Consider the following 25,628-nt stretch of genomic DNA (forward strand, 5'->3'; position numbering starts at 1 on the left):
TAATATTTTAAACAAAAAATTTTTTAAAAATATGGGAGAGTTGGAGTGGTAAAATTTTAATCGAAATTAAAATTGATAGATACTAGATGCTTATTTGACTATATTGTAAAGGTAAAGAACCAATTAAAACAGGAAAAAATGGGAGCACAGAAATTATAGGGAGAGAAAAGATAATTTCTACTTTGGTAGGTTTGGAATTTTTTAGAAGTAAAATTCCTGAAACTCTTAGTTTGAAATACGCAATTACATGCTACTGAGTTGTTATAGGTTTAATTCCATTTAGTTTACAGAAAAGCGAAGAGAACTGAAGTTTGATGGCCGTTCGGATAAAGAACTTTCAGAATCCTATGCATTTCTGATGGTTGATCGTTACCAGGTGAGTGATCCAATTTTATAAAAAGCAATTTGAGGATGTTCCCACTGTGAGTTACTAATTTTGCAGTTTCAGCAGTGTACTTGATAATTATAAATAACATTTTCTTGATGTACCAGTAGAAGAAATGATTTAGTGAGGGAAAGCTATTTCATTGTTTTGTGATTTGTTTTTCAAATGTGCTCATTTTTTTCCTGATGAAACCTATTTCCTTTCCCTAGAATGTGCTTGATAATGAATAATTTTCCCTTTATTAAAATAGATTATCTTCTGTATTGTATGTGCTAGGAAATATTTTTTCCTTTTAATTGAAGATTTTTAGGAGGAATTACTTCAAACATTTTGCTAGTTCTAATTCACTCTAAAATGGGATGCTTATATATGAGTGACATGAATTCTGAGTATCTGTCACACCTAGCATAAACAAATATGGATTCCAGCTATGGTTATGTTGGAAGCGTAAGCCAGTTTTACATTGATATGTAGTCATAAACTGGCATATATATAAAATTTCTATAATGTTGAATTTACATAGTTCAGAAGCTTAGGTTTTATTTAAAACAAGTTTATAAAATATCTTTTCACACTTTTAATGTATTATGATTGCAAGATTAAGTGTTTTGTTTATTTAGGTTCAAAGCATATGTGAAAAAGGATTACAGGTGGGCCAGTCCAAAATAACAATTCTTGGCAGTCCTTCCATGGGTAATCTTTTTTTCTTTTTTTCATTTATGTACTATTAAGTTGCCACTTAAAAATATATTATCTAATTTTGCTGCAGTCCTTATAATTAAATTTATGTGTATGTTGTCATGTTCCCAGAAAAGGAGACTAATTTTAGGTTCTGTGATATAAAGCCAGTTTTATTCTTTGTTTCTGATCTTTGCATGCTCCAAATTGATTTAAAAATATGTTATTATTTTTGGCCTTAGTTGAGTACTAGTGATTTTGAAAAATTTTATTAGTTTCATGTTTATTTTGGTTTTATTTTTGCTTTGGCTAAATATCTTTACTGTCACTACATTTTTTTTAAAGGTGTCAATCATATTGTTTATCTCATCATTAGATTAAATATTTAGATTTTTTTGTATTCATGTCCTTAATTAAAAAAATTTTTCTTCTTTATTAGGTATCTATCTTTCTAGGTATGCTGATTTATTACAAGCTAATCCTTTGGAAACTGGAACAGTGGGTGATGTTGTTATTTTTAAAATAATGAAGGTAATTTCAACTTCTATGTTTCATATATCAAAGACAACATTTGATTTGGATTTTAGTTGACCCTATTTTTAGGAATTTAAATTAAAAAACTGCTTCCTTGTGTTGGTATATAAAGAAACTTTTGAGAGTGGTTTGCCATCTTTGATGTAAGTTTGCTGTATTTTAGAGATTTCTTTTCCTTTCAAAGAATAGAATGAAGAAAGGAGGGTAATATGTTGGTAATGTCATTTAGGCTAGTGAAGAGTGTTGTAAATAAAATTTTTTCTTTGTTATAAAACAAATTCAAACAACTTTTTTTTTTCATGGTTAACTTTTTCTTCTTCAATATTGGCAAAATGTGTTGGATGTTACTTTATTACCAGATATTAAAGGAAAAAAACTGTTGTTATAGGTGATCTGTATTCAAAGAAGTATTCTATAATATTAGTTTTATATAGTCAATAATTAGATTTGGGTGGACTTAAAAGTTTTTTTCTATTTTAGGGTAAAATAAAAAGTATATACGACCCCATGGGTGTAAAAAGTTTGGAATCTATGTTAAATAAAAGTGCTTTGGACCCAACACCAAAGCATGAATGTCACGTGTCGAAGAATGCCAATAGAATTACATCACTTTTGGCTTACCGAGCCTATGAGCTTACTCAGGTAGGTACCTGAATTCATTTTAGTGTTATGACCTGATATCTATTTGTCACCAAATTCTTTAAAATGTCTCACTTTCTGTTCCCTCTACCACCACACCCATCTAGACTCTGGTTTCTATATATTACTGCCAGACTCCAGTGTCTCTCACTGCTGTTTGTTCAGTGTTTCCAAGACAACTCAGAAACATAGACTTAAAGATAATATTCAGATTCCTTAGGCTAGCTCACCCTGCTTGTTTGTAGACTGTTACTTCCATCTTGGTTTTTTTGTATGAGCTCTGCCTTCAACAGGCCTCATTTCATTTTGAAGCCCTGACTTTTCCTGGCCTAGAAAGATCTCTTGCCTAATACTACTCATCCTTTAAGGTAGAGTTGAAGCCCCTTGAAATACCTTAATTCATTTTATTTTGTACTATTGATTTGATAGATATTTTCTACTTTTATTAACATTTTTTAAGATGCAAATTTAGAATTTTTAAGCATTATTCAGATGTAACTGATACACAGTAAACTACACATACTTAAAAGTGTTGTATTTGATGAACTTTAGTCACTGTATTTTATATGATGTTGACTACAAAGTAATGTTACTGTTTTTAACAAATGTATAAAAAAATATATGTATCCAAATGGATTATATGTGAAAAGTGGTAATGCTAACTCCCTGGAAATGTCTTTTTTTTTTTAAATTTCTTTCTTTAGTTACATAAAATACAATTTATTGTTCTTTCTTTTTGAAGAATCTCAGTGGGCAAGATCTGTTGTTGGGGGCTTTTAGCAAAAATTATGTTAAACGAAGTCATCGGGACTGACTCATTTGATTACCTTCTGGACAGTGTAGTATTGGTAGATATGAGATATACTTTATAGTAATTATTGGCTTTTCCAGCAGAACTTGTAAACTGGCTTGATATTTCAAAAACATTTTCAGGTATTTTCAGAGCAATAACATTATTGAAATCAATATTATCCCAAGGGAATGGACTTTTGACAGACAAATGCCTTGTCTATAAACTGGGGCACTCTTTTTTTTTTTTTTTTTTTTTTTAATGAAAACTACTAGTCTGCAAGTCACAAAACCCTGATCTAATAAAGGTTGTGAATAGGTGAAGGGGAAATGCAGATGGGTAGTAGGAAGAGGGTCAGCTACCTTTGTTACCTATGTTTGTGATCCCTCTTGCCTCCCTTTTGCTGCTTTGTCTTCAGTTAAAGCCAAGAATATTTTTCTTTTGACATGATGAACAACATGGTAGGTTTGATTGAAGTTGTGTCTTTAGTATTTTACTTTTTGTATCAAATTGGCTTTTCTAGGCTGATGTGGGAGCCCCATTTGTAACATTTTAATGAGGAAATTTGTTGACCACATTTCCAGTGGTCAACTCTTCAGAAGTAAGCTTTTGGAATACCTGTTAGCATCCTGGCATCTGATATACATATAGAAGATTTTATATCATAAAATGAATATAAAGTACAAATTATTGTAGTTAACAAGCAGTGCTTAAAGATATTTCTTGGTAGAGGCACATTTAAATGTTATTTTTCTCAAAAACCAGGCAGATAAATGCAAGAATTCCACTCTGTACTTTTTGCCTTCTTAAAGAAGTTAATTTTGCATTTTCTTATTTTTAGTATTATTTTTATGAGTATGGCTTTGATGAGCTAAGGGGAAGACCAAGACACGTGTGTCCATATGCAGTCGTATCTTTTACTTACAAAGATGATATACAGCCTCTGAAGTTTGTACCTTCATCAAGGTAAGGTTTAGGAGTTTTGGACATCATCCAGAATGATCTTAAATTACGTGTCCTAGACTGCCTCATTAGAAGAAACACTTTGTTTTGTTCCCATTTTTTTTCTTCTCTTAAAATTAATTAGATACATAAATGTTTATGGTGATTTAAAATGTAAAGGACAGATATTTAAACTATGTGGAAATACAAACTAAAGTTTACTTGAACCTCACTAGTTAACCTCTTTTTCGTTGATATTGAAAATTTTTGTAGTTGAATAAATGTAGTTTTTAAAAGTGAAATTTTGTGGGAGCTTCTACTAAAATGGGGAGCTACTAAAGATGCACCAGCCTCACCTCAAAACAGTTAAACCAAATACTTAAGTAGCTTAGGCACTGGTAGTTTTTAAAAGCCTCCAGGTGATTGTGATTTTTAGTCAGAGTTGAGTACCATTGATGATTTCTTATAAGCTCTAATATGAGGTAACCAAATACAAAGCAGTTTTCCCTTTTTTGTTCCCATGTGGTTATTCCAGAATATGTTTTGGATATAGGTGAAATGGTCAAATGTCTACTTATTTTTACTTTGAGTACCCATATTCAAAATCATGAATGATATATATTAATTTAGAAGTACTGCTGTTTTTAAAAGCCACATTCTTAAAACATACTAGACATTTTTGAGGTTGACCTCTTTATCAGTTTCCAGATCAGATCGTCTTGTCTTCATTTTAGTTGTTTGAGATCTGACACTCTTTTTGTATCAGTGGTCCTGGAAACCATCCACAGCCACAAGTACAGCTTCACATAATATCTGGATAGTTTTGTTTTTCTGTGTGTGTGTGTATTTATGATCTCCATGATATATTTATTATAGTGCCTTTCAGCAGTGATCTTCAGAAGGTACTCAGCACTTAATAATTATGAGGTCATACTCCCAGGAATAACGACTGTCCATTAATTTTCTTTGCCTCCTGTTTGATTTCATCTTTTGACCTTCATACCATTTAAAACAAGCATTGATTGAACATTCTTGTTGTACCTTGAATGCCGTCATTAGTGCTCCTGCCGCAGGGCCTCTGCATTTGCTGTTCCCTCTCTTTCCCTAGTTAGCTGCATAATTTACACCTACACTTCTTTTAGATCTCTCTTTAAAGGTGACCTTATTGATAAGGTCTTCTGTGATTTTTTTAAAAAATATGTCTGTATTGATTTCAGAGAGAGGAAGGAAGAGGGAGAGAGAAATGAGAGATAGAAACATTAATGATGAGAGTCATTGATTGGCTGCCTCCTACATGCCCCCTCACTGGGGATCAAGCCTGCAACCCAGGCATGTGCCCTCACCTGGAATCAAACCTCGATCTCCTGGATCATACATTGATTCTCAACCACTGAGCACACCGGCTGGGCTGTGATCTTTTTTTTCACCGTGTGTACTCTTAGTGTCTTTTCCTTTTTACTCCTTAGAACTTAAAACCATTATCCTCTGGTAAATTATAGACTTACCTTTCTGATTGTTGTCTGTCTGCCTCAAGAGATTATAATCTCTATGAAGGCAGGGGGGCTTGTTCATCCCTATAACCCTGTTACTTAGAATATTAGTAAATATTTGTTGAATGATGAATAAATACATTTAAATATATACTGAGGCCATTTTTTTGAATTTTATCACCCAAATAAAGTAATTGACAGAGACTTTAAAATGGACTTCATTTCCTCCTGATGGATATTTTTGGGGAAAAGAGTCCCTTAATTTTGGGCAAATATGGTAATTAAAGTCAAGTAAGTAATTATTTTCACCAAGTGGACTTGGAATTAGTAAACGTTATAGTAAGTAAGTAACTGCTCCCTCCTACCCGGAGGGAGGACTTAGTTCTCTTGTGTAGTATGCTGTTAGAAATAGCACTTATTCAAGATCGTGCGTGTTAACTTTTGTATTAACAATTAGTAATTTTTTTTTTAAATTTATTTGTAGATCTAACAGCTTTAATGCAGATAGAAACACAGGTAAGATTCTTTCCTTTCGTTTTCTAAATTGAAAGAGTAAGTGCGCATAGTAAAAAATAATGTTAAGTGCTTTGTTTTATTTTTATAATGAATTAGAGTCTACAAAGTATGAAAAGGAGGGTGAGGCCATTTTATGATGTAGCATCAACATTTGGTCATCTAAGCATAAAGTCTCCTTTGAGAAGCTAGTTCTGCTGTAAATAGACCAAAAGGTTTTAGCACTTTGATAATAGTAAAAAATAAAACAAATTTCACAATTCAGCCTTTTAAAAGTACTAAATTTATCAGAGGTTTAGGTCAGGTTTCTCCACAATGAAAAGAGATTGAGTAGAAGATATGGGACATTGTAGGGATTTATGTAGTTAACCAGATTTAACATAGTCTCCTTTGGGGGAAATAAGAGAGCGGTAACTATATTGTCTTTGCTCCTCAGCTTTCTGATATGAAGACATTTAGACAAATAAAATGGTTAATTCTTTGCAGCTGGAATAATTTTGTAGGAGAAACAGTAGCTTAAACAAAAAATCCTAGTGTTCAAACTCTCCTGTAAATAGAAATGTCAAGTATTTTGCTTTTGTTCTACAAAACCTTGTTTCTAGATGTTTTTCCCTTTTTTTCTAGGAAACATGTATTTGCTTCTGGCTGCCAAAAATTGTCTTTTTTTTTTTTCTTTCAGATAAATTTTACTATACCTTGTGGAAAGGACAGCTTTTAAATAAAGGAAAGCTTTTGTGCTATATTTCTCTGAGGTCGGCCACTCGTGCTTTTTTGCCTATCAAACTGTAAGTATGCTATATTACAAGAAAATAGCAATTTACTGTTTTGTTATTTTTTTCTTATATTTAAGTTTTAGTTTGGTGCTTCTGTTTATAAGAACTTAGATAAACATTGGTTTGTTTTTAAAAAGATTGATTTAGCCCGGCCGGGTGTGGCTCAGCGGTTAAGCATCGACCTAGGATCCAGGCGATCAGGGTTCGATTCCCGGTCAGGGCACATGCCCGGGTTGCGGGCTGCAGCCGATCAATGACTCTCTCATCATTGATGTTTCTATCTCTCTCTCTCCCTCTCCTTTCCTCTCTCTGAAATCAATAAAGATATATTTAAAAAAATAGAATAAAAATAAAAAGATTGATTTAGCCCGGCCAGACGTGGCTCAGCGGTTGAGCGTCGACCTGGGATCCAGGCGATCGGGGTTCGATTCCTGGTCAGGGCACATGCCCGGGTTGTGGGCTCGATCAATGACTCTCTCATCATTGATGTTTCTGTCTCTCTCTCTCTCCCCCTCTCCTTTCTTCTCTCTGAAATCAATAAAGATATATTAAAAAATAATAATAATAAAATAAATAAAAAGATTGATTTAATATCTTTAGAAACTTAAATGGCAAAATGAGCCTTCTGCTTTTCTGTCTTGATTTCAGGATGGGCTAAAAAGTCATACGCATTTATGGCATAAAACTTTTTCTTAGTGAATTTAAATCTTTTTTTTTTTTTTTTTTAATATTTCTTTATTGATTTCAGAGAGAGGAAAGGAGAGGGAGAGAGAGAAAGAGATAGAAACATCAATGATGAGAGAGTCATTGATCGGCTGCCTCCTGCACGTCCCCGACTGGGGATTGCGCCCGCAACCTGAGCATGTACCCTGACTGGGAATCGAATCCCTATTGCCTGGATCCTAGGTCAACGCTCAGCTGCTGAGCCATGCCTGGCTAGGCGTGAGTAAATCTTAAAAGTGATTTTTAAAAGTTTTATCCTAGCCCTGCCAGTGTGGTGCAGTTGGTTGGAGTTTCATCCCATACACCGAAAGGTGGCAGGTTAAATTTTCAGTCAGGGTACATACCCAGGTCAGGGCACATACCCAGGTTGCAAGTTTGATCCCTGGTCAGGATGTGTTCAGGAGGCAACCGATCCATGTTTCTCACATCAGTGTTTCTCTCTTTCTTTCTCTTTCTTTCTCCTTCTCCCCTTTCTTCTCTCTAAAGTCAGTAAAAAAATTTTTTATCCCAATTAGATATATTTTCCATTAGCAATTTGAACATGATAGTCTTAAAATTTATCAGTTATTTATTGGAAACAGCTTTGCTGTGGTAAGTTAAAATTTATAGGCTGTTTTCAGTCTTGTGAACATGCTGGAATAGAAAGGTCTAAAATGATCTTATGCTGCCCTGGCTGATATGGCTTAGTTGGTTGGGCTTCATCCCATGCACCAAAAGGTTGCCTGTTTCATTTCCAGTCAGGGCATATGCCAGGTTGCAGGCTCGATCCCTGGTAGGAGGGTGTGTGAGAGGCAGCCAATCGATATTTTCCTCTCACATTAATGTTTCTCTGTCTCCCTCCCCCCTCCTTCTCTCTCTCTGCCCCTCTCTTCCTCTCTTTAAAAATAAATTAAAAAAATAAAATGATCTTTTGCTACCACCACAGGAAACATTATAAGCCTTCATAAATGTTTGAAGATTACGTTAGCAGTATATACTTGAATTGTGTTTAATAAAATGACAACCTTATATCCTTTGTCATTAGTAATATTGGCATATAGAAGTAGCTTCTTCCTTAAAGTTGGAAGGTTGGTAATATTGCCAAGCTATCTATTTACCTGTACATCTGAACTCCCTATATCAAATCTTCTTTAAATACAGTATTGATAAACATGCTCTTTGTTTTCCAGTAAGCTCTGTCTGTGTGTGTGTGTGTGCACGCGTATACACGTGCATATGCACGCTTGTAAAAGAGAGAAAGATACCATTGCTGGAATTAAAAATACAGGTAAAGAAATAAATACAGGTAAAGAAATCCCTTTTTTCAATTTTCTTTCAGTCCTGAGAAGTTAGATGTTGAAACAGTTATGAGTATTGATCATCTGAAACAGAAAATACCTCCAGCACTGTTTTACAAGGAAGCATACTTCAGTTCAAATGAAGGTAAAGTAATTTTTAATTTTACTGAAATATAAGAAGCAGACTTGAATTTGAATATTTACTATGTATTTTTTCCTATGTCAGTTTTGAAGAATGGAATGTATTGCAGTCTTTATGAAGTTGTAGAAAAGACAAGAATTGGAAGTAACATGGAGAGTTTACTGCAAAAACTAGAGAAAGAAAAACTTGTGAGTTAAATTTAAAATGTTCTTTCTCCCTTAGAAACTTGCATATTAGTAAGTGATCATATTAGTATTTCAGTTTATTACCTCTGAAAGTACCACAGCTGTCTTAGTTGCTACCATTTAGTTAACAGCATTTTATTATGGCCTTTGGTACTCTCCTATATAGCTATGACACTTACACTTTCTACAGACAAGTCTTTCCAGGAAGTAGCTTTGTTGTATTTTGTGATCGTGATTCTGATATTCAAAAAATACTTCTTGAATATTACTTATTTATGTAAGGTATATAGTTCAGTAAAAAATGAGGGAAAGAGACACTGTTTTCCTGGACTACACAGAGTGATAAATGGAATTACTCAGATAGATATGGTTCCAGTAGAGACAGTTTCCATATTTGAAGATTCAAAAAGAAGGTCCTTTGTGAGGTTGAAGAAATAAACGAATACTATAGTAGTTGGGAGAAAGTGGTAGAACATGATGCTGGACAAATGTGTAGGAGGCTATGTCCTGCAGCATCATGCAGGCAATGTTCAAACGTTTGGAAGTTTGGACTTGATCCTAAGAGTAATGGTTTTTAAAGGGAGTTGGATGAGGTTTTGATTCTGTATGCAGCATGGTCAGATCTATGTTTTGCACTTAACCTTGGTTACTATGTAGAGAATGAATTGAGGCCGGGGGAGATGAGGTAGGAAACTTACATTGGAGGGTGATGAAGGGTTGGATGAAAAAGGTAAGAATGATGATGTAAGAAGAGCCTGATTTTTACCAGCTGGTGTGGCTCAGTGGTTGAACATCGACCTATGAACCAGGAGGTCGAGGTTCGATTCCCAGTCAGGGCACATGCCCAGGTTGTGGGGCGTGATCCCCAGTAGGGGGCATGCAGGAAGCAGCAGTCACTGACTCTCTCATCACTGATGTTTCTATCTCTCCCTCTCCCTCCCTCTCCCTGAAATAAATAAAAACATTTTTTTTTTTTTAATTTAGAAAAAAAGAAGAAGAAAGACTGATTTAAGAAATATTTAGTAGGTCGTATCCAGGTTAATACATATTGAATATATGGAGTTTAGGTAGAGAGATTAGTTCAGGCATCAGATTGTGATGGTTTCAGGAGTGAATGGAAAATGAATTTGTGATGTCGGTATGTATGCTTTAGCTGAAGGTAAGTAGGTGGCTACAGAGAAGGATAGTGGCTATTCCAAAGTTTCTGTTAACATGAGATACAGGGAAGCTCATATTTAAATGCTGATCAGATGTTCCAATAGAGAGGAAGAGAAGGTTTTTTGCTCAGGTATGCCATTTAATACAGGTTATTCAGCAGTTGATTTCTTTTTACTCTTCACTTTATTGAGCCCTCAAATGGAAATTTGTGTCTCTGATTTTCAGAACCCACAACTTCATTTTTATTGTTTACATAGAATTTTCATTGTATGCCTATAGATTTGCTTAACAAATCCATTGTTTATAGATGGGAATGTCAAATTATATGCAGACTTATAGGCAGAATTTGTATACTTATGAATTGATGGACACCCAGCAATAACTCCTTGACCAAAAAGGTTAGAAACCTTTGGGCTAGGCGTCTTAGAACACTTATACACATACACGTGCACATACATGCATTTTCAGTACATATCATCATACTTTTTTATTTACCTTTCTTGTTTTCCTCGGAAAGCCTGTCTATAATACAAGTGTTCCTCATGATCAAAATCTTTTCAGTTACTGAGTTCAGAAAGTGAGAGTTTAGATAGTAAGTTTGGATGTGGTAGTTATCCAAATCATATAGTTTTTACATTTCAGAGGAATGAGTATTGAGAGTCTGGATAGTGAAGAGTTTATTAGAAAATTATAGTATCTGTTCAGTTCCTAATAGTGAGAGTCAGAATAGGAAGGATACTGACATTTTGTTCTTGATCTGAGCAAGGTATGTGGAGGACTGGTTCTTTCTAGAATCAAGAAGTAAAGTAAGATCCTAGATCTTAGAGGGCTGGACATTCCATAGGGATACACTACCTGAATCTAATGGACTCCTAGGTATTTTGTGTAGCATTCCTTTTCCTGCAAACCTCATTGGGAATTATCCTAATTATAGTTACTTTCTTCGTATTTCTCATATAATGAGAGATGCATTGGGACTGTTGGGTTGTTAATAATTTTATCTTGAATAACACGAGGTGTTCTGGATCAGAGACAAATTTAGTGAATACCTTACAGTAAGTAATAAATGTATTGGCCCTCCTTTGCCCTAGTCATTACTGTTAGGGCAATGCAACAAGAGACAGGTCAGTTATCTTATGGAGTAGCTATCTCATAGATAAGGGATGAGAAAAAAATATATTTTTCTTTGCTTATTAAGAGAAGGAGGCAGCTATCTCCCTCCCCTCCTGAAAAGGCCTCTGAAAATGTTAATGAATATTACTCCAACCCTTTGGTAAGTAAATAAAATCTTTACAGGAGTCAGTTAGCTCTCTTGGTTCTAATGACATCTCCAAGTTCCTAGGGTCATTCCTGCTTAAAATGTAGACAGGAGATAGCTCTCTGTCTTCCCCGCACCTTGGGACTTAAACTAGGAACTAATCTGTGCTGTCACCTCTGCCTTCTTGTGTACCCAGTTGAGTTGGCACTCTCAGGGGAACAAGAAATTTAATTATCCTTTGGATCAGAGCAGTTAACTAGATAATTGACTATAGATCTAATTCTTAAGGTATATAAAGAGCAAAATATTTCTGGGGAAAATGAAAGCAAACGTTCCCTATCTTTAATATACATTTCAGCATATCAGAAGGCGAGGGCTTTTTGCAGGAGCACTGAGAAGTCTGGGGAAGTTTTATTTTCCCACAGAGAGATTTATAAAATAAGTAAAATTATAGTAAGCTCTCTTTTGGTTTGAATATTGTTTCTGATGTGAATATTCTTCATAGATACCTTTATCACTTTAAAATTTTTTCTTTATTTTTTTACCCATAAGTGGGTTTTGAATTTAATGCTTCTTTCTTTTTTTTGCATTTATCGTCAAGATAGTTACATGATGTATTAGTCCGGGGTTTCTAGAGAAACTGAATCAATGGGATATATAGAGAGAGAGAGAAAGAGAGCAATTTATTATAAAGAATTGTCTCACACAGTTATGGAAGCTGAACAGTCCCAAAATTTGCATTTGGCAAGTTGGAGACCCAGGAGAGTTGATGGTGTAGTTCCAATCTGAGTCTGAGTGTCAGAGATCCAGGAGAGCTGATATTTCAGTTTGAGTCCAAAGACATGGGGGAAAGAACCTGATATCCTAACTCAGAGGCAGGCTGGTAGGTAGGAGGAATTTCCCCTTACTCCAGGAAGGGTCAGTCTTTTTTACTATTTAACCTTCAGTTGATTAGATGAGACTCACCCACATTTAGGAGGGCAATCTGCTTTACTCAGTCTATTGATGTATATGTTAAACTCATCCAAAAACACCCTCAGAAACATCCAGAGCAAAGTTTGACCACATCTTGACACCCTGTGGCCCAGTCAAGTTGACACATAGAATTAACCATCACACATAGTATAGGAAAAAAGAAAAAGCCAAACATATTACTGGACTGCTAGGATGGAAAAAAAATGTGTATGTATCTAAGAAATTTTATTTCAAAGCTAAGAAACTTTCTTTCATTAAGCAACATCCCCCAAGCCCCCCCCCAATATTTCTGTGTTGTACTTTTCCAATTATAAAATCAAAGGAATGTAAAAGGACAGGCAGTCCAATTAATAGGATAAAAGCTGAGCATATTTATTTTCACACATTAGTCTAAGCTACACAATTCAGAAATCCCATGTGTTAGAGCAGGAGTTGGCAAATATTTTCTGTGAAGGACCAGGTAGTAAATATTTTAGGCTTCATGGGCCATAGAGTCTCTGTTCCAACTCTGCCTTTATGGTGTGAAAGCAGCTATCTATACACGTAAATGAATAGTCATGACTATATTCCAGTACAACTTTCTTTAGAAAAACAGAAAGCAGGCTGGATTGGTTTTCAGGTTATAATCTGCAGACCACCGTTATAGAAGAAAGGACACCATGTGGCTATTTCGTACATGCAACAACAAAAAAAAGGCATTAACTAAAATTCAAAACCCACTTATGGTTAAAAAATTAAAGAAAAAATTTTGAACTGATAAAGGTATCTATGAAAAACCTACTGCAAACTTTCTACTTAATGGGTAATGTTACAAGTGTTCATTTGAAAATCAAGAAGACAGGAATAGCCCGGCCAGACATGGCTCAGTGGTTGAGCATAGACCTAGGATCCAGGAGATCAAGGTTCGATTCCCGGTCAGGGCACATGCCCAGGTTGCGGGCTCGATCCCCAGCAGGGGGTGTGCAGGAGGCAGCCGATCAATGAAGACACTCTCATCATTGATGTTTCTCTCTCTCTCCCTCTCTCCCTTCCTCTCTTTGAAATCAGTAAAGATATATTTAAAAATAAACTAAACCAGATGTTTAAAAAAAAAAACAGGAATACCTGTAATCACCACTTTTATTCAACATCGTGCTACAGATGCTAGATTGCATAGTAACACAAGGGGGAAAAAAAGCATGAAGACTACAGAGGAAATACCAAAACACTTGTTCCTAGATAATAAAATCTATATAGCAGTCCCAAAGAATGTACAAGAATAAACAAATCATTCAAATTTCATATATACATCTGACATAAAATCAATATATAGATATCAATTACATTTCTATATACTGAAATGAAAAATACTGTTTACAATAGGATCAAAAAATATAAGATGCCTGGTGATAGATAAATCTAACAAAAAAATAAGCAAGACTTGTATCCAGAAAACCGTAAAATTATCTTCCAAGAATACCTTATAGAAGTAAAGAGATAATCTTGTTCATGAAGACAGCATGATAAAGATGTTAATTCTCTCAAAATTTGATCTACAGATTTAATGCAATTCCAATTAAAAAAAATCCCAATAGAGTGTGTGTGTTTTTGACGGGGGGAGCATTCCACGTTTTAATATGTAGTATTTTCATTATTCAGTTCTAAGTATTTCTTAGTTTTTATTATGATTTGACACGTGATATATGGGCATGTTTTTAAATTTCCAAATTACGAGGATACATAGCTGTCTTTTTGTTTTTTCCTAATATAACTCCATTGTAATCAGAACAGGTGATGATGATTAGTTGAAATTTATTGAGATTTGATTTAAAACCTGCTCTGTGGTCAATTTTTGTACATGCCCTTGTATTTGAGAAAAATGCATATTCTTTCATTGTTGGGACCTGGGTACACAATTCAGGGTTGACAGCTGTATTCTTAGGACTTTGATTATATACTACAGTATCTTCTGGCTTCTATTTTTATTGAGAAGTCAACTCTTAGTGTAAATATTTTTCCTTTGCAGAACTTTTTTTCCCAGTTGCTTTCTCTTTGCTGTTTTGCAGTTAACATTAAATATATCTAGGTGTAGATTTCTTATTTATCCAGGTTGGTGTATCGTCTTCCGTATCTGTTGACTTATCTTTATTTTTGGAATATTAGTCATTATCTCTGATTATATGTCCCCTTCATTCCTTTAGACAGTCTTTCTAAGACTCTGAACCATCATATGTCAGACCTTTTCATTCTGTTCTTCATGTCTGTTAACTTCCCGTGTTTTTCATCTACTTATTTCTCTGTGTTGCATTCTGAATAATTTCATCATAGCTGTCTTCTAGTTTACACATTCTGTCTAGCTGTGTCTAATTTGCTGTTTATCCATTCATAGTTTCTAATTTCACGGAGAATATTTTTATTTCTAAAAGTTATATTTGATTCCTTTTGGAGATCTGCCTCACTTTTTTCAACAGATTCTTGTTAATTCTTTCAGAAATACTTACTGAGTAACTATTATGTGCTAGGCACTATTCTAGGAGGTGGAGATTATATTCTGATATCTCTTGCTATTGCTTTTATTGAAATAAGATTCATCATTTTAGTCATTTTTTAAAAATTTATTGTTGAGAATATTACAGATGCCCCTCTCCGCCTCTTTGCCCCCTCCATTTTAACCATTTTAAAGTGTACAAGTCAGTGATTTTTAGTAGATTCACAGTGTTGTGCAACCATCACCACTAATTCCAGAGTATTTTCACCCCAGAAAGAAATCACATACCCATTAAGTATTTACTCTGCATTCCTTCCTCTCTCTAGTCCCTGGCAACCATTAATCTACCTCTGTCTTTATGGATTTGTCTATTCTGGACATCTTATATGAGTGGAATCATGCGTTATGTGGCCTGTAGTGTAGTGCTTGGTTGCTTTCACTTAGCACAACACTTTTAAGGGTCATCCATGTTGTAGCATGTATCAATACTTCATTGCTTTTTATGGCTGAATCATATTTCATTGTATGGATAATGCCACATTTTGTCCATTCATCAGCTATTTCCATGCTTCAGCTATTAAGAATATTGCTGCTCTGAATATTTGTATACCAGTTTTTGTGTGAACATGTTTTCTATTATGCCAGTTATTTTGTTTATTTCTTGAACATTTCATATATGTTGTTTTATATATTGCATCTGATAATTCCAGTTTGAGCCCTTGGGTGTTTGAATCTGTTGTTTCTGCTAAATCTCGCTAAGCTCATTTCCTCCTAAACTTGGTCACTTAAGGTTGTGAGCTAAAATATTTTATATTTGAATGTATTTTTGTACCATATTAATTACCTGTTTTGTTATTGAAAAGTCAAAATAGTAGAATCAAGTAATAAAAATTCACAGACTGGGTTAATACTCTCTTCTAAGGAGGAAGGAAACAGTGACATGTAATAAATAGCGGCAGGGCAGCAGGAGCACGGAGTTCACAGATGTTTGTTTCCTCTTCTGAGGACTAAAACTGCTTCTTTGAGTTAAAGCCACCAATATTACTGCTAAGGCCTCTGTTTACCTCAGTGTTTTTTGGGTGTTTATGCCCCGAGGACAGTGGTTTTTATAAAGACCACTAAGCCAGTGGAATTTTAAAAGCCTACTATTTGGAGTAGGTGAAAAATTAAAAGAATCTAATTGTTTTTCCTCAGTGACCATAAAACATGAAAATTTTATTTTTGTTTTCCAACTTTCTGTTTTGACAGCCAGGAGTTGGGCAAAATGTTAGAAAGGATATGACATATGAAACATTTTAAATAAAAGTGTTTAAGTCTGAAACAGAATTTTTCCAGTACATTGTCTACCTTTTGAGTGTTCAAACAATGTTTTTATTAAATGTAAATTGGTAGCACAGTTGCTTTTTGGCCTTTAGATTATGGGTTCTTATATAAACTTTGTTTATTGGAATTATTTAATAGGGATTTGTAGCACAAGTTTTCTTTCACAACCCAGATAGCCTTTTGTGTTCAACTGCTATTCTCAGTTCTTCCTTTATTTACCCTTCATTAATCAAAAGAAATGCTGTGAACTATTGCAATTGTGGTAGTAGCCCCTGAACTGAGTTTGAGTTCTTACTACGTTGATTTCTTTACCCCTTCTCATAGTGTTGTCAAGATTTTTTTTTTTTAAGGGAATTTTTCCAGTTCAAAAGGGTTACTCTTCAGTGCATTCCTGGCTAACCTGGCATTCTTGTCTCTCTATAATCTATCCCAAGATCTTTCTTTGTAGACTTGTCTTACACATTTATCCTAGTTTGTCCTCACTCTTTTGCCAGTCATAGGTATTCTGTTGCTTGCAAACTGTCTATCATATTAAAACTCTGCCTTTGCTCATGACGTTGCCTTTATTGAAATGTCCTTCCCACAAACTCAGGCTCTTGACACTGTTCCCGTTCTTTAAAATACACCTCCAGTACACTTTCAGTATCTTTTCTGATCATAAATGAACTGTATTTTTCCCCTTCATGTCGCCTTGTAAATATTTTTGAGAATTTATCTGTCTTAATCTAATTATTGGTATTTCCTGTGTTGCTCTGTCCACCGAATTATAAACTCCTCTATGTGAAGAATTACATTATTGCAACACATTGCATTTTAGATTAGTCCGAACTCTTAAAGGCAGCATTTGTGTCATAATTGTTTTATATTTCCAATATCCAGCACATTGCCTTCTCAATTAATGTCTTTTTTTTTTTTAATATATGTATCTTTATTGATTTCAGAGAGAAGAAAGGAGAGGGAGAGAGAGAGATAGAAACATCAATGATGAGAGAGTCACTGATCGAGCCCGCAACCCGGGCATGTGCCCTGACCTGGAATCGAACCCCAATCTCCTGGATCCCAGGTCTACGCTCAACTGCTGAGCCATGCCCAGCCGGGCAGTGTGTCTTTTGAATTGCTGAGGAAAATATTTGAAGTCTTTAGTTTGGTCCTTGTATTTTAGCTTTAAGGAAAAATCAGCAAGTTGGTTTCACAGTAAATTAGGGGAATTTTCTCATTTAAGTTATGAAAACTAAGGAATTCTGTATTTTATTGGAATTCTGTTAATTAGCAGAGTTGGAAAAGTAACAGTAAAGGATTAATATTTTTTCTAAAGATCAAAAACTTTTTATTTTCTTTATAATTAGCAGATACTTCTGTGTCTGCCTTATCGTTAGCAATAATAAAGCAGATTAAACTTTTTCCCTCTTCTAAAACTGCAGGTTCTTGTTAAACCTTTGGGAGACCGAGGATACCTTTTTCTTCTCTCTCCTTATCAAATGGTTTCTCCATATGGTAGGTAGTGTCTTTAATTTTTATAATTCTTTTTTAACTTTTTAGTTAAAACACATTGCTAATGAATTTGGCTTCTGTTTTTTTAGAACATCAAACGGCCAGGTCTCGAATTCTACATGCTTTATTTCTATTTCAAGAACCTAGAGGCATAGTTACTTGTAAGTTCTTGGACTATCTAAATCCAATCTTATAGATTCCTACATTGAAAATTTCCACATAACTCCCTAAGCATTTTGTCTTTCTTACATCATGTTTTAGGAAATACACAGGGTATTAAGAGCTATTAGTGATATAAAACACAAATTATATGACTTGATTTTGGTTTTTTTACCATGAAAAATTATTTGGGTTTTAATCAAGTGTTCTCACTAAATAATGTTGATTGTAATTGTTATAATGGTTTCATTTTTCAGGGTTTTATAAATACTGTGTTTTAGCTTAGTTCACTTCTGCATTCAGATTTTAGCAACTATCAAAGCATTATGTGCTGGTTTAAATATTGGGCCATTCAAAACTAATAAGAATTTTCACACCAATATTAGAGAAAATTTGCTTTTCACCATTTCTAAGAACTAACTTTAATGCTATATTAAGGCAGAGTTCCCACTAATGGATTTCACTGTTAGATTAAGAATGAGATTCTCAATTGAAGTTGTTATAACAGGAAGGAATGCCATTGCTATCCTTGGTAGAACTATCTTGCTAGGAGCCTTATATCTTGCCCTGCTTCTTTATTTCCCCTTTTATTTTGCTGCCACAAGGTGAAAGGCCTAGTTAGAAAAGGAAATGAGATCTTCAATAAGTGGGTGTTTTCCCTTTTAAAAGTATGTTCTATAATTTCCCTTGTTTTAGTTTCTTACTGGCTTATTTTAGTCCTCTGGACTTAGAAACATGTGTTTCATATATTTCTGTATTACACATATGTAGCAGGGTACATACTCATTTGGTTCACCATTAATGTATGAATGTTGTTAACATTTCTTTGACAATAGGTAGATCTGTATTTGATTAATTTCTTGATTGCTAACATGGTTTACTCTTTTTGTTTGTTTACAGCACAAAAAAGTTCAACCAATGTAGCACCACAGGAGAGACATGAGAGCATGCCAGATGTATTAAAAATAACTCAATTTTTACAATTTGCTTTGATTCGGTGTCGAAAGGAATTCAAAAATATAAATACTATAAATTTTCATTCTGGTGTTGAAAAGTATGTAAGTGAATTTTTTAAGCGAGGTTTTGGTTCAGGTAAACGAGAGTTTATTATGTTTCCATATGATTCACGATTAGATGATAAAAAATTCTTATACCCAGCTCCAAAAAATAAATCCCATATTGACGATTGTTTGCGTACCTATATTTTTCGGCCTGAAATGTATCAGTTACCTATTTGTAAATTAAGAGAGCTATTTGAAGACAATAGAAAACTTCAACAGTTCGGTCAACTTTCAGATTATGACGGCCATGAAGAAATGAATGGTACAAAAAAGAAATTTGGGAAACGAAATAACTCAAGGGGTGAGACTATTAAACCTGGAAAGCAGAAGTCATCTCACTCTTTGGATTATGATAAGGATAGAGTCAAAGAATTGATTAATTTGATTCAGTGTAGGAAAAAAAATGTGGGTGGGGACTCAGACACAGAAGATATGAGAAGCAAAACTGTCTTGAAGAGGAAGCTTGAGGATCTACCTGAAAATATGAGAAAGCTCGCCAAAACCAGTAATTTATCTGAAAATTGCCATCTGTATGAAGGTAAAATATCAGATTGCTCTTATATAGTATAAAAGTAATAACCAAAAATATAGTAAAGTAGTTCTGTTCTTCTCGCATGGGGACCTGCAGATTACAACCTGAAAACCAGTCCAGCCTGCTTTCTGTTTTTGTAAAGAAAGTTGTACTGGAATATAGCCATGTCTATTCACTTATGTGTCTAGGTAGCAGCTTTCACACCGTGATGGCAGAGTTGGAACAGAGACTCTATGGCCCATGAAGCCTAAAATATTTACTACCTGGTCCTTCACAGAAAATATTTGCCAACTCCTGCTCTAACACATGGGATTTCTGAATTGTGTAGCTTAGACTAATGTGAAAAAATAAAGTATGCTCAGCTTTTATTCTGTTAATTGGACCTCCTGTCCTTTTATAGTCCTTTAATTTTAGAAATGGAAAAGTACAAATAGAATATTGCGGAGTTTGGGGATGTTGTTTAATGAAAGGAATCTTAGCTTTCAAATAAAATTTCTTAGATGCATATACTTTTTTTTCACCCTAGGAGTCCAGTAATATGCTTGCCCTTTTTTTCCTCTAGTTTTCTTTGCTTTTTTTGTTTTAGTTGACATAAAAAGAAATGGGAGGCCTTTGTCTTAAGTTTGTGTTTAAATATTGCAAGTACTTAAAAATATTTTTTCATCTAGATTTTTAAGATCTTCACACTGCTGGTCCATAAGCATGAAATGTTTCTTTATGTTCAGGGACCTTTGAGGTAACAGTCTACATTTTGTGCTGCTGTTACTCTTCTTATTAATTAGGCGTATCTTAAATAACCTGTGGCTAGTTGCTGCCTGATTGGATAGCACAGGAAGTTTAAATTAATAAAATAAAACAAAAATTCACTTCCTGTGTCACCAGCTACACCACTATATTGAATAGCACAGATAGAAAACACTTGCATCATTGCAGAAAGTTTTATTTGACGGTGCTATTTTCAGTAATTTTTAGTGCTTTTTCTTTCCAACATTTCATCTTTGTGTGTGTTCTTATCACCTGGGTGGCCTTCCTGCCTCCTAGCACTCACTTCACTGTCATGTTCCTCTCAACATTGCTTTGCTAATTTGCTACCAGTCTCAGCTTCTGTATTCATCTCTCAGGGCTCTTTTATAGACTGGCCTTGTCCATCCTGAGTAGCCATGTTTCCCTTTCTTCCTTCACGTGCTCCTTGGTTAAGGCTCATCTCTCTCAGAATATGTCATGATTAGCCCTTTACTTCTCTTTCTTTTTTCTTGAAGCATCTTTAATTTCTCAGGCATCTTATCTTTGCAGTTCAGATCCCCCCAGAATAGATTTCTGGCTGTTCTGTTCCTTGATGGTCTTCATCTCCTTTAGGTTATGCTGCATTTCTGCTGTGTGCTGAACCTGTTGACTCTGTCTGATCCATACTGTCTTATACTGTTGGCATGTATCTTGAGACTTAAGTACTTCCTATGTACTAGGTGCTTTACATATATATATACTCATTTAGTTCTTGAATGCTAGACAATGTTATCCTTATTTCACAGATGAGAAAGTTATCTGTAAAATATTAGAGATATTAAATAACTGTCATCAGTAAAATCATCAGAGAAGTTAAATAAAGTTATATAGTTCACTAATCCATGATTGAACTCAGTTCTGATGGACTCTACAGCATTGCTCTTAAACTTGGCTGTATTTCCTAGCACTGAACACATAATAGGCAAGATAATTAAATTTTGGTACCATTTTAGCTGATAATTGACTAATTTTATGAAATTACATTTAAACAAGTATTAGTTGTTGAAAATCAGGCTTTATTAATAATTAAAGTGATGGGGAAGCCATGCTAATTATAATAGACCAAAGAAGAAATGGAGAAGTGGTCAATAGGTTAAACTATAAGACTTGCATTTCTAGGTGTTCCTCACTTGTGTTTCTTTGTAGTCATTTTGCACACTTTTTTTTTTTTTTTTAATTTTTTTATATATCTATATTGACTTCAGAGAGAGGGCAGCAGAGGGAGAGAGAGATAGAAACACCAGTGATGAGAGAGTCATTGGGGATCGAGCCCGCAACCTGGGCATGTGCCCTGACCAGGAATCGAACCCTGATCTCCTGGATCCTAGGTCAATGCTCAACCGCTGAGCCACGTCCGGCTGGGCCATTTTGCACACTTTTAGAAAAGTAGAGATTTAAAGATTGTATTCTGACACCTAAAATACTCTGATTTTGATTTGGTGGTGAACCCACTCGTTTTATAAGAGGTAACTTTCTTCCCTGCCTCCTTTAATATCATTTTTTTTGAGATATGATTTATATACAGTGTACCCATTTTAATTACACAGTCATGAGTTTTTATAGCTATGTTACCACCACTCCAATACATAAAACATTTTTATTACACTGCCTTGTACTCCTTTGTAGCTAATCTTACCCACCAGTGATCTGCTTTCTGTCTGCTGATTAGTGTTGTCTGCTCTATAAGTACATGTAATTAGAATCATATAGTATGTATTCCATTCTTTGATGTTTTGTTTTTGCTGTGGTACATTATACCCTAACTAAATTGGAAATCCTCACATCTACCCAGGTTTTACCTTCTTTCAGCATTAAAAGCACGTGACTTTCTGAATGCCTACGCCCTTTGCAAGTTTTTAAATATGTTATTGTGCAGATTACCCAGATTTATACCTGCTTTGAGCCATGTCTTAATGTGTTTTCTCTTACATTTCTTTCTGTTCTTAGTGCAAGGTTAGTGTAGATTTCTTTAGGTAATCTAGTCAGTTGAAATAAGGCTTAGATGATAAGAACATCAGATGGTATTTTATGGACAAAACGTAATAGCTGTAAAGGAGATAGAACTCAAATGAAATCATGAGTCCTTTTTTCTTTTTAGTAGATTTTAGTGTAATCTGCATATCTTCCTAATAGTTTGCAAAATAGCAACAAATACTTTTATCAGTTGTCAAGCACCTGGTTAACTTAGGGATTTTGGAAATAGATTTTAAGGTAACTAGAGTACAGTTACTATATATATATTATACATGTTACCAACTTGATGTTTGAGCTCATTTCTCCATAAATAGATTTTTCAAATTATGTAAATAAATTTTTACTTAATGGGCATTTTGACCTATGTGTAAAAGTTTAGAACCAGTCATATTTGTAAAGTAAGGGATAGATGTAAATGTAAAATCTAAAACAGTGGTTTGATTGAGTTCCTTCCAATAAATGTCTATGATAATTAACTTTTAGGTATATTCAATTAAAAAATTTTTATGCTATCCTTCCAAACTCAACTTTAAGGGATGACTTTTCTTTCTCTTTTCCCTCAGAGTCTCCACAGCCTGTTGGCTCACTTGCTCATGATGCTGACTTGAGACTGCAGCAGCAGGATACCTCTAACTCTGGGGTTGCTGACATCCATAGGCTGTTTAATTGGCTATCAGAAACACTAGCAAATGCACGCCATTCTGATGCATCCCTGACAGACACAGTCAACAAAGCCTTAGGATTGAGCGCTGATGGTGCCTATGAAGAGATGAGGCAAAAGCATGAATATGAGTTGAATTCTAACCCAGATAAGAAAGAATATGAGCAGCTTACTTGTGCAAAAATTGAAAATGCACATTTTAAGGATACTCAGAGCCCATTGCTAGAAGCCGATATATCACCTGTAAAGTATCCTATTGCTGTTTCTACCAGTGAAGTAGGCACTGACCATAAACTACATTTGAAAGAAGTAAGCATATATCTTTCTACTGTTTGCTTTTGTGAATGTATGTGTGAAAGAGATAATGTGCTTCAATGAGCTTTTTTCCCCTTTTAAAAAGAAATAAAATACACATTTCAATAAAAGTGCCCAGGATAGTATTTATAAGTTACTCATTTTTACAAATAGGTAAGTGCAGAAGTAGTTGTTTTCCTTCCCTGCATATAGGTTTATGTATAGTCCAAGATTTACCTATTGTGATAAAGTTAAAGCTAGACTGTTTTTCAGACATGGCTTATTAGGAGTTGATTCCATATTGTTTCATAATAAAATCGAATTCTCAAAACATTGACTTCCTGCTAGAAGTACCATAACCCATAGGTGAAGGAGATGAGCTGACTAAAGTCAGTATGCTAGTGTTACAAGCAAGGTTAGGTACTTTTTATTTCTCATACAAACAGGAATGGAAAGTGAGTGGCCTTCAGGATTACCGCTGAAGTGTGAGACTCAGCCTTGCTTAACAGGGCGTCCAGTTTATTTATGATATGTGTTTAGAGTACTGTTCTCTGAGAAGTAGCCTTATCTTCCCCCAAGAAGTGGCTGCATCACTAGGGAACAATACTAGGATGGCATCATATTCCTAAGGGCTTATTTCTAATGTACTCTTTCCTTCATTTTCTCTTCCCTGCCTTTGAGTAAAAGTCATGCTTGTCCCCAGGCTTTGTCCATATAGTTTTTGGATATTTATTTTAGGGGGCGGTGATTGCAGGAGGCTCACTTAGGGAGATGTGTAAAGTAGGCACTGAGAAACTAGCTTATGTTGTTAACATTTTCTAACATATTTAATACTCTTAATTGGGTTGATGGGGGCATAGGCCAAACCCAGCCCACTGCCTATGTTTGTAACTAAAGTTCTATTGGAACACAGCCATGCCCATTTGTTTAGGTATTGTCTGTGGCTGCTTTTGCATTATAATGGCAGAGCTGAGTATCTTGAGTATATGGCCCACAGAACCTAGAATACTTGGTGCTTTACCGAAAAAGTTTACCAACCTCAGTCCTAAATCAACATCAAATTATGTTTTGAAGGAAAATGTGTTTTAATTTGAGGCTAGAGTATTATAAACTTACCATGTTGACTTGACTAATTGTCAGTGTTCAGATTGAAGGTTGTGAATTTGCTGTGAAAAAAATGCTTGTTTATTCTTGACATTAAAATTAATTGAAAAGAAAGCTATTGAATATGTCCTCTAATTTTTAGGATCCAAATTTAATCAGCATGAATAGTTTTGAAGATTGCAGTCTGTGTCCCACCATTCCCATGGAACATGGATTCCATAAACAGTCTAAGTCAAATAATGTTGAAGAGACTGAAATACATTGGAAGCTCATTCCAATTACAGGTAAGAACAAGTATATTGGGAATTCAGTTCGTTTGGTTTTACTTAGGGACCAGTTTGCTGAAGGGTTTCATCTTTTCTAGATTGCATTCTTGGGTGCTTCATCTTACTTGGCTCTAACATCTTCAGTGTCTTATTTTGAGCAACATAATGCTCATTGAGTGTTGCTGTTCTTGGTCAGCGTCAGCAAGTATCTGCAAAAAACCCTATTGGAAATAGGGATTTAAAACATATTATTCTCCGTATGGAGTTTAGCATGCACATTGTTGGCAGAAATTGAGTTTCTAATAAGGTGAGGTAGTTACAAAGATGACATGATGGCCTTTGAACAACCAGTAAATGCTATCTGCTCAAATTATAAGCTTCACTGTAACAAGCTATCATCAAAGAAGTGGTCATATTGAGGTTCATCTATTTAAAAGAAATTTGATTTCTTAATATTGGATTATCTTAGAGTAATTGGATCATAGTGGAGAATGTCCTGAAAGGGTCAAATGCTAATGTCCTAGAAAGCTTAATGAAGTGTGGGGTAAGAATAGTTTAGCAAATGTTGAAAGATCATTTTGCAGTATTCTAATTTCTTGGTGCAAACACACACACACACACACACATATACATACTCTAATATTCTAAGTTCTTATTCATCTTTGCTAGCTGTGCATTTTTTGAAATATTTCCAGGACACATCATTTCCATTCCTAGACCTTTATTTAACCTTTAAAAAGAAAAAAACCAGCTTTTTGCTAAAAAAGTAGACTGACTTGTGACCTAGAAGCTACTGATGCCTCCAAGGAAGGATTTCTAAAACTGATGAACTTCCATGGGCTTCAACACCATTCTCTAGTACCTTACCAAAGAGGGCAGGAGGCGTAGATGTGATGGTAGAGAGGCAACTGCTTCTCACTTAGGAGCTGGAGGTATCAGCTTGAGTCGGAGAAACAGGGTAAGGAAGTAATGGGTACAAGATGATTATCCTAATCATTCCTCTTTTAGACGCCATTACAGTTAATGTTTAGAGCCATTTGAAGGCACAACA

The 25,628-nt window shown here is 34.7% G+C and overlaps 1 protein-coding gene across 4 annotated transcripts in view; it reads left to right on the forward strand.

Annotated features, from left to right (window-relative positions):
• TASOR (transcription activation suppressor) overlaps positions 1–25,628 on the forward strand; it is a 49,726-nt gene that overhangs the window by 10,955 nt on the left and 13,143 nt on the right. For all 4 annotated transcript variants that reach the window (XM_081159524.1, XM_081159522.1, XM_081159525.1 and 1 more), the window contains exons 3-16: positions 284–376; positions 1,006–1,078; positions 1,503–1,594; positions 2,078–2,239; positions 3,868–3,992; positions 5,943–5,974; positions 6,651–6,756; positions 8,786–8,889; positions 8,971–9,074; positions 17,674–17,746; positions 17,833–17,904; positions 18,803–19,501; positions 22,816–23,222; positions 24,454–24,595. In XM_081159524.1, coding sequence (XP_081015650.1) covers positions 284–376; positions 1,006–1,078; positions 1,503–1,594; positions 2,078–2,239; positions 3,868–3,992; positions 5,943–5,974; positions 6,651–6,756; positions 8,786–8,889; positions 8,971–9,074; positions 17,674–17,746; positions 17,833–17,904; positions 18,803–19,501; positions 22,816–23,222; positions 24,454–24,595 — 2,284 coding nt within the window. The remainder of the gene's footprint in view (positions 1–283; positions 377–1,005; positions 1,079–1,502; positions 1,595–2,077; positions 2,240–3,867; positions 3,993–5,942; positions 5,975–6,650; positions 6,757–8,785; positions 8,890–8,970; positions 9,075–17,673; positions 17,747–17,832; positions 17,905–18,802; positions 19,502–22,815; positions 23,223–24,453; positions 24,596–25,628) is intronic.

Source organism: Miniopterus schreibersii (genome assembly GCF_964146895.1).
Source record: "Miniopterus schreibersii genome assembly, chromosome: 15".
NCBI lineage: Eukaryota > Metazoa > Chordata > Mammalia > Chiroptera > Miniopteridae > Miniopterus > Miniopterus schreibersii.